Raw genomic sequence first — 10,195 nt, forward strand, 5'->3', positions numbered from 1 at the left:
TCTCCTGAGAGCAGACTCAAACAGTGATGACAAGACTTTAACCCTCTGGGCATAACCAATTACATGTTTAGGGAAGAAGAAATCCCCCTCCCCCAGGTGCAGTCACACATGGACAGGCAGCAGATGAAGTGGTTTGCCTTCTGATCTCACATTGATCAGCGCTGTGTAGATGAAAGGATAAAGTGCAGTGCGCTGAAGCGTGGCAACCGCTATAACCGAAACATGACCACACAGGCAGACACACTGAAGAATAGGGCTTGTCATTAAAGAGATGGCCAGGGCCTAGGACTGTTATTTTCTACCTTTATTAACAAGTAATGACAAGAGAATGAAAGCAGAGGATGGAAGCTGGCTCGGTGTAGCCACAGATAGTTTATGTGGTGAAGAGAGCTTTTAAACACAGCTGGAAAAAAACACAAACACACAGCCAGTTTTTAATGTTCGCATTGTCATTGGTCACATTCAGGATGCCTTGGTAAACTGAACTCGACTGTTAGGTCTCAACAGAGGCTGCTGAATTGAATGTGCATATTGAAGCTTTATACTCTGTCTCTCAGTCTTCACATATTGGCAAATACTGTTGTGTTTAGTAGGGGGTGGGGGGGAAGTAGAGGACACATTAATGAAAGACTGTTTTACTCAGAATGTAAGTGCTGACAGTGTGCTGCCACCTTAAACATCAAGGCACATTTATTATGTGTTGTTGAAAGAAATGTTGGAGGCTAAATCACAATCCATGATTGGGCTACCATTTGAAGAGTAACAGCTTGTATATTTTGTTTGGTTTTCCACAAAAAGAGTTAAACAGTTCAAATTTGTTAACTGAATACAAAGAGTACATAATATACTCTGGGTCATTGTACATACTTGATGTTCTATACTGCAGTATTTACTTAAAATGAATTCAAATCAAGTAAGAAAGGTATTGCGCATTTCTTACCTTAGGTCTAGCTTCACATTTAAATCGTGAAATTGTGTCATTTTGAATTACCAGTCGAGTACAAAAACGTTTCTTTTTGCTATACATATATATATATATATATACATACATGAACATGTTTAATCTGTATACCCATCAGAGGAATTTATTTATCTACATGAATATTTATGAAATAGCATTGTTGCTTTGCAAAACTTCAATGTTTTATGAATGTTCCTGCTGCTATGTTATTATCTATGCTAACCGCTATTTTTGTGACTCAGATCTGTAATTATTGCCATTAAAGTGACTGTCCTAACTAGTACAATATCAAGTCCTTCTTTTAAATGTGTCATTTAAAAAAAGAATTTCACATATTTTTACACTTTACATTCAAAAGATCAAGTGGGCTAGAATATATGTTGCCTTGGTTTATTTTATAAAGCTTTTTAACATTTTAGTTCACTAGAAGTTCTGAAACCACTTTATAATAAGTTACCCTTTGTAATGTGTTTGGTATGTCATTATGGTAGGTTGCTGGTTAATAATCTACTAATGCTTTATACATGAATTAGAAGCCACTAATAGGAACACATTTTGGTTTGCCAGGTTGTGGAAAAATCCTGTTGGCTAGTGTTGATCATTTCTATTTGGTAATAATACAGTTGCAAATGTTGGCAATCCATTAATAAATGCTCTCACTTTCTAATAAGCCACCAGACCTTGTTGTAAATGATAACAAGTGGTCAACAAGAGAATTTTGGTCCAAGCATTTCCCAAAAGGAAAGTGGTCTAAAGATCCATTTGCAAGGCAGTGTCATGTTGGAGCCATGAAGGTTTTCCACTACCTGACAACCCAGAAGTTGTTCTTATTAATGGCCCTCTAAAAATCAAAGTGCTAGGAAATTATTTATTATCTATTATTGAAGATATCAATTTCAACTTCTCATGAACTGGTATCAAAATTCTGAACTTAATGTAATTAGTGAACCTATAAAGCATCATATGTTCATCTTCATGTTTTCATATCAACCAAAGCTCATTTTACTTCAGCCAGTAAAATCAGATCAGACTCAGGGTGGCGTCTCAGTGGTTTTAGTACAATTCAGTCCTTCCCTCATAGCAATGAATTACTAAAACACTTAAGTCAGGTATCATATGGGGTCATTTCAGAAGAGAACTATTACAAAGCCAGAGTGAAGTTACACTGATGAGCTCCTCCTCCTTATTTCACTTCCAAAATCCACGTACTGCCTTATTATAAACGGCTTGATCTGATTAGTTGGTGATCTAATTCATTTGAGAAGTCCAAGTCTAAATGCAAAAAGTGCCTAATGCAAGATTTGTTGTTCTTAACTTCTAGCAGGTTGTGGATTAAATTAATGATTATAGGCTCACATGGCAAAATGCTAAATTTAATAGAATATCTGAACCCTAATAACAATTTTGGGAAATTTTTCTCAAGTTCAATGCAGAAATACATTTCAGGCAATTATGTTACTCTGAACTTATAACATCACACACACACACACAAAACAGTTTTTAAAAGTTTGAAGTTTATTTTTTTTAATAATGTTTTAAGATTTTAAGAGGGATGGTGAGGAAACAGTGAGGTAAATGTATAGCGGAGTGATCATGTAAAAATGTATCTTGCATATAGGCAGGATGCCTGTTTGTCTTGTCAAAAATGTTTAATACCTCAACATCCAATTTTAAAAAAATGTGAAAAGTGTAATGCTCCTTTTTTTCAGATACAGATTAAACCTTAACTGCATGTACAGTGATCTTTCACAATACATATTAAACACCAATTCAGTACATTGTCAGTAGTTTTATGTTTAGTACAACATTTTAATGATAATCTGCATCTTAAAATCTGTTTTAACTTCTCGAAGTGTAGATGTCCATCAGGTAGCGTTGGCAGCGCCGTCATCATCGTGTACAAACATCATCATTGCACTGCAAGAAAAGTACAATGGTTAAACATCAAATAATGATGAAAAAGAAGTGTTTGTCATTGAAACATTAGATCTAAATCCAGCTAATCTCCCATAAATCCCATGTGGTGGAACATATTGATAGGAAAAACTGATTAATCATTAATGTCAGCAGCTTAATAAGGATTACTGGGTGGAAAACTTTGAGGGAGGTTCACTTTCCAGGAAGGAGAAAAAGGTTTCTATTGAAATACAAATTACATTACTTCAAAAACATTCTTAACTCAAGAGGGAATATTTTTATTAACCCAAAGCACATAGTGATCATGATGTATCTTCAGACGACTGATAAGGGTTTTAATCAATGTGGTGACTCAAAAACAGTTTCTAGCTTGCACTGCTAACTGGACATCCTGCCGTCTGTCATTTTCATGACACTCCCATTGTCAGACCACACATCTTTCACTGATTGGTCACAGCAGGGAAAAAAAGGAAGCTCTTATAAGCAAATGACAAATCAGAATCATTATTTCAGTTTTTAAGCATTGCGCTATGCATGTTTCTTCTTTACTTGACATTTATGTTTAACGTCTGCTTCAATCAGCTGTGAAAGAAAAGTGCTAATACTTAACTAGGCTACATTTACATGTTTAAATCCAACTGAACAGTGGAAGTCTTTGATTTAAAAACAATATTTTCAGTGTCCTTTTTTCAATGTGCCTTATACAGTATTCTAATTCAGCATCTGATTAAAGGACCAAAGGGTAAAACAGCCTGCATCTTCTGTTGCTAAAATCCATTTTGGAAAACAGCCTGCAGCCTATTAATGACCAGGAGTGATTTTTTTCAGCTGGGCTCTGCTGGAATGCTACAATGAAAATATCTAAAGCTGAGCAGAGCTGTTAAGCAGCGACTAACATACTGGCATTCAAATTCAACAAATCCTGCAGCTACATGACTGGATGTGGGCCCCAGCTTTAAAAGAAGGAGGTCAAATAGTTTTAAACAGAAGTCATTGTTACAATTCAAACACAAAAACAACAGTACTTCAGCATACATATAAAGACACATTTCATTACATTTGACATATAAGTTAAATTAAATAAGGTCACAACTTTCAGGATTCTCATGATTAATTATGTTGTCTTTATAGTTATGATCTTAACTGCTAATAAATTAACTTAATGCATCATATTTACATGCAATGAATCACTTATTTTACAGGTTTTACTATACTATAAAAACTTTAAAAAAAAATATGAATTGTCACACAATCATGCAAATAATTATAGCCTTTACTGTATTGATCTCGTTGACTTAGGCCAAGTCCAAATCCCCTTGGCCCAAACACTCATATTGGAGTGCCCTACATTGGTAGTAGTCCCCCAAAACGGAGTCACAATGGGTAGGGGGGTTGAAATCTTTAACTAGTAAATGGGACACCACTTGTTACGTTATCAGTAGCTGTGGATTGCACATAGGTAACACACCGGTGACGAGGCTGGACCTGACAGAGGTTTCCAGGATTTCACTTACAGATTCCAACAGATTTTAAATGATTATTTGTGAAGATATACTTCTTTCCCCACACCGGTAGCCTTGTTCATTTTGTGGAGCCTAAGTTCGCAATGGATTCTTGGAATTTCCATCTACTCCATTTGGTGTCTGCATCTGACTAACCTCCATTTGGAGGACTTTGTTGGGACTTGGCCTAAATCACAGTAATTCTGCCAATGGACCACATGTGCTTATGTAAAAGGTTCTTTTTTAAAGATGTTTTCGGCACTGTCTTCATAATGTAAGTCAAAAGATCTTGCATTCAGTCATTTCTGTCCACTAGGCCACCATGAAGCCCAATATTGTTAATTTTAACTATACCTGTGAGTTACTTACAGATAAGATGTTAATTGAAGAGATCAATTCTGACTATTGGCTGTTTGAACAGGAAAAGTCTGAACTAGAAGTCACCTATTTCTTCTGAATGTAAAGTAGTCACTTAAAAACCATTGGATTTATCCAATGGCATCACTCTGTTAACAAAGCTTTACTGTAATGGCAAACTTTTCAAGGCCTTTCTTCCACAAGCATGTCGGCTAGCTTATGACTCTTACTCGTTTCTGCCACATTTTCAACCTTCAGAGAAAACAGGATCTATTCAGTTCACTGGCTGCAGGGATGACATCTGTTGGTCTTCAGATAGCTCATGGGGAAACCTGCTGTACATGTTTCAATAGCTCTGACATGGTGGGCTTTGTGGGAAGCGAGCAACAGAGCCATGGGACAAGAGAGACCATGTGCTGGATGTCATGGGCATACCAAAAGCCCTGATGATCACTAAGCTGCCTGGACTCAAGATGTGAAGTCCATGAGCTCTGAGCAATTTTTAAAATTATGGTATCGAGCAAGGATGAGATCTAAAATAGTAGTTTGTATTTTATGATGCACTATATTGACATCACAGAAACAGAATCAACAATGTGGCTCAGTCAGTGTTATCTCATTCTCTGTTCTTAAAAAGGTCCTCATTGCACCATATAGCCCCACCACTTCAGTGCTGTCCAACAACGCAAGCTTACTTATAGTTCCTAGAAACTCCAAAAGTAGAACAGGAGGCAGGGCCCTCAGCTATCAAGCTCCTCTCCTGAGGAACCATCTTTCAAATTGGATCCCGGAGACAGACTCCTTCTCTATGTTTAAGAGTAGGCATAATAACTTCCTTTTTGATAAAGCTCATACTTAAAGCTGGCCTAATCTTACCTTGGATAACCCCCTAGTTATGCTGCTATAGGCCTAGACTGCTGGGGGACTTCCCATGATGCACTGAGCTCCTCTCTCCTCCTCATCTTCTTCATTTGTATGCATTCATGTACCATTACAGCAAATGAGTAACTTCCTCCCTGGAATTTTTGAGCTTTCTCATCTTACAAGTCTCTTTGGATCATGATCATGGAGCCTGGGCTGGAATTGTCCTGGGTTTACTCACACTCACTCTGACTTGAGAGGATGTCTTCATGTCTCTGAGTGGTAATCAAATTTGAACTAACACTAACCCATTCTTCCTTCAAAATCACGCCATCCTCATTAAGTAGAAAAGTTCAGCACTATAAAAACACCAGACACATGCTTGTATCTGGAAACAGCATTTTCTCAGAAAACAAAATCAAATCTCTCTCTCTCTCTCTCTCTCTCTCTGTCTATGAAGAGGCTACTTTGATGCATGCAATACTACTGCCATAAAACAGAGTCTGTTGAATGAACCTGCAGCATGAACTAGCCCTCTGTGCTTTAACAAACACATTTTTTATTCCATCTAACCCATCATTGTACAGTTTTATGCAACCAAGTTCACCAATAAACAATGGAATGTACAAATAATTACTTTAAATAACCTAGAGTTCTGTTACATCTTACGTCTTGTGAGATGTTTTTATGTTCATGGAATGTCTTACCACTGGCCTCTGTCCAGCTTGTACTTTTGTTGAGATGCCCAAAGCATTAGAAATGTCCTCCAAAGGTGTGTGGTCTCCTGGTGAATCCTGGATGAAGTGTAGTAGGACCTTTTCTCCACCTAGAAAAAATTTGAAAAGTATCATCAATTAACCTGCTTGTCAGATGGCTGTGAATTTGCTTTGGTGACCATAAGACTCCACTGAGACAAATTATAACAATAAAGGGGCAAAAAAGAAAAAGAAAAAAAAGAGTTAATTATGTAACAGAGAGCAGATATCCTGTGGTGGGTTGATAAAAAAGACCGGGAAATATATTAATATAGAATACAGACATAAATGCAATAAGATGCTAGAATAAGCAAATGGTACAAAAGTTTCAGGTCTCCAAAAATACACAATCCTATCTGGTATTACTTCAAAGCTTCTAGTTAATAGACTTGAGTATTAAGAATTCAAATTGTCTCTTTTAATCTTAGTTGCCAAAACCTCAAAGAGAAGAAATACTGGTATGAACTGTGTCCAAACAAGGAGTTTTGGTAGAGTCAAGATGTTGAAATTGAGGAGACAGACAGTTCAGGGTGACATGTAATCTACTTCCTTAAACTGATTATTTTCTTTGAGGACAAACCTCCTGTACCACACCATAAAAGAATAAAAGGAAGTATTAACACATGAATAGAGAGATTACTAGGACTCTGGCTATTTTGTGCTGTCTTAAGAAGACCACATTTGAAAAACTTAAATAACAAAGTTTTACTCCATCACCTATTTTGCTTCCTCATTACCCCTTAATTAAACCCAATTATACATAATTTTCATTTTCCTCTTTCTAAAATCCTTTCCCATTTATTTCTCACTGAGATCTTTCTGTCAACTTCCAGCCACACTATGATGATGCTGTATTGCCCTCTGGAGGAAAGACTGCAAAAATGCCATTTTAACTGTTTTTTTTTAAAAAACCTGCATTCAAATGAGTGGACAACTTATCAATACCAATGCAACAAGGTCATTTACAAATCCCCCATTTCATCCTGCCTTTTGAACTATCATTGTTTCTTTTGTTCACATATATTCTTTCACAAGACAGACTTTACTAATAGTCTCCTCTGGTACATAGCAACCTTTACTGTACCTTTAGCTACAATGAGCATGCCTCCACTCTGGAGCAGATCTCCTGAGAAGTTTCCCTGGATACCTTCAGCGTTGGCCTGAAAAACAGCAGAGACAACACGCAGTCAGAAGTCAGTCTGTCGATCTGTGTATGTGCAACTTTACCACCTCCTCCTGTGACCATTGAACGTATGAAGTAAATATGTAACCATTAAGATATCTACCTTTGCGGCTACATCTCGTACTTTCTTCCCCAATGCAGCAGGTACAACAGTTATGGCTGAGTACCTGAGGAGGAAAAACTGTTACTTAAGAACTAATTATATAATTAAAACTGAGACTGATTATCTTTGACAAACCTTTTGAAGCCCAGATCCTTGTAGCTTTTCTTTTGTTGGTCAACATAAAGGGCTAAAAGAGAAGATAATTGAAGATTATTTACAGACTTCTAGAAGAATTTGGCAGTTGAGAGTGATAGCCTCAGTGAACATGCCTGAAACCTTTCAAAACCGCCTTTTCTGGTTATGCAAACATGACAATGCGGATGGTGAGTTCTGTGTTTGTTTGTTGTTTCTGTTTGTGCTGTTTGTGATGTTTGTTTTCTTTGTGTGACACTATCTTTAAGACCTGTGGCTATTTGAGAGGCACTTCTATTTAAACAGAACCAGAAGGGGGAAGATTGTCAGTGACCAGCTTTTGACCATCAGTCCATGTTTTATTTATCTAGCTAACTGACAGTCTAAAATTGCATTGCACTAAAATGCATTTTTACTTGAAAAATTACTTGAAATTAATTGATTATCATAATAATGACAATCTGAGCTAAATAATTGTTTTTTTTCCCTCGTTTGCTTGTTTTCTTTGTGTGACACTGTCTAGAAGACCTTTAGCTATTTGAGAGGCACTTCCATTTAACCATTATAGTGAAAAATACATTCACAATCACACTATATTATGATATTATGTTATTTTAAAATGATAATTAATTTATTTGAAGTGAAGGATGTAACAATATTTGAATATTTGAGGTTTTCACAATAACCGTCAACACTCTCTGTGTGCAAAATAATACATTTTTTAAGCAATGTTTCCAATTTTGTACATTCTAGGTCACTGTAGGAGGAGAAGGCTTAAAGAATGTAAATTATGTGATGTTGAATTGCTTTGAAATGTCAAAATGGATCAAATTTGACCCGAACAGTATGTAAGGCTTAAACAAGACCAGGAAGGGACAGATGACAGAAGTTTTGCATTTTTGCTTGAAAAAACGATTAATCGATTATCATAGCTAATGATTTAATTTTCTGATAATCGAATAATCTCTTAATCGACTAATCGACAAGCAGCTTTACTTACATCCTTTAAAAAACCCTGCTTCTTGAAATTCCTTCAGCCCAATCTCCTCTGGTCCAACTCCCACCAACGCTACACCACTTGCTTTCAGGTCTGGCTCTAGTTTGCTGACCTCTGATGCCATCCATCGACACACCTGACAGCCAAACCTGCGCAGGAAGAAGAACACCACCGGCTGGTCCTGCCATAAAGACTGGAGCTCTACATTCTGAAATACAGACAGATTTTAAAAAAAAAACAACAGCAGTGAGACCACAAAATAATTGGTGTCACACAGGCGACATGCATTTCATCTATCATAGGCTCAGACAGTACAATACCATGATTCATATCACAGGCATTCCCTTCAGATCACCATTATGTCACCCTGGAGGCCCCATTTGACAGACATTATTTCAAAGCTGTGAGGTAATGACAGGTCTATTACAGGAGGTCTCAGCAGGGCACACTGGCCTCTAATGGGAAACCAGGTGAGTGTAACAGCACTACTTTAAGTTAAAAGCACCCATCTTTAGTTACAAACGAGGAACATTTCTTACAAACATAAACAATTGCACAGTAGCTCCATTACCTCTCCAGTATCAGAGCTCTTCAACAAGTTCTTCCCAACTACAGCAAGGTCGACGTTAGGCATGTTTGACAAGTTCAATTCAACAAAGCTACAGCAGTAGGTTCAGTTTATGATCTTGTAGTATTGATGTTTAAGCATAGACTGTATGTGTTTAAGCAACGCCCGCAAAACAGTTGCAAAACAACTGCATCCTGAATACGCCCCCTGGACACTGCCGTCCAATCAGATTCTCTTAGCGATGAACGGTCAGCCAACCACAGAGCACGATGTGCGCAGCGGAGGCGAGGCATAATAAGAGCAACCATAGACTGACTGTATCGTTAAGCACGTGCACCTCACCACTATCAATGAAGCCAAGTAGTAATTTTCTTTATAGAGTAGTTATCCTGTTTGTTGGAGCTAATTGTTTTCTTACAGTCTACCCTCCATATGAAACATCTGCTCTCCATTTTAACATGAACTGTGAAGACAAGAATAAGATATTTGAATATATTATTTTTTATGCAGGTTGCATAAGGTACAGGTGAGCTCAAAGGTGAAAGGATTTATTGCAGTGTTTGGTCTCTTTCATGGCTTAGATTTGTGTTAAATAGCTGTTAGTTTTGTCTCAGTCATCATCCTTCGTTGAAACCATTGACTGAGTGTACCTAAGCAGGCTATAGTTACTCAGCTATAGCCTACTTTATACTTCTACTCCACTTCAGAGGGAAATATTATACTTCATAACACTCTACATTTATCTGATACCTATGTTTGACAGATTAAGATTTTACATACAAAGCATATGATCAGCCTCTAAAATATGACCCACTGTTTTCTGTTAAACTACCTAACAGTAGGCTATAGCTCCACCTCA

The 10,195-nt window shown here is 37.1% G+C and overlaps 1 protein-coding gene across 1 annotated transcript; it reads right to left on the reverse strand.

Annotated features, from left to right (window-relative positions):
• Positions 1–2,718: 2,718 nt before the first annotated feature.
• prxl2b (peroxiredoxin like 2B) lies at positions 2,719–9,472 on the reverse strand. The gene is made up of 7 exons (XM_053316450.1): positions 9,340–9,472; positions 8,772–8,976; positions 7,775–7,826; positions 7,640–7,703; positions 7,438–7,513; positions 6,306–6,424; positions 2,719–2,878 (listed from the first exon to the last, which is right to left on the reverse strand). Exons 1-7 carry the CDS (start codon positions 9,400–9,402, stop codon positions 2,852–2,854), a joined length of 606 nt encoding a protein of 201 aa, XP_053172425.1. The 5' UTR covers positions 9,403–9,472; the 3' UTR covers positions 2,719–2,851.
• Positions 9,473–10,195: the final 723 nt, after the last annotated feature.

Source organism: Scomber japonicus, chromosome 3 (assembly GCF_027409825.1).
Source record: "Scomber japonicus isolate fScoJap1 chromosome 3, fScoJap1.pri, whole genome shotgun sequence".
Lineage (NCBI taxonomy): Eukaryota > Metazoa > Chordata > Actinopteri > Scombriformes > Scombridae > Scomber > Scomber japonicus.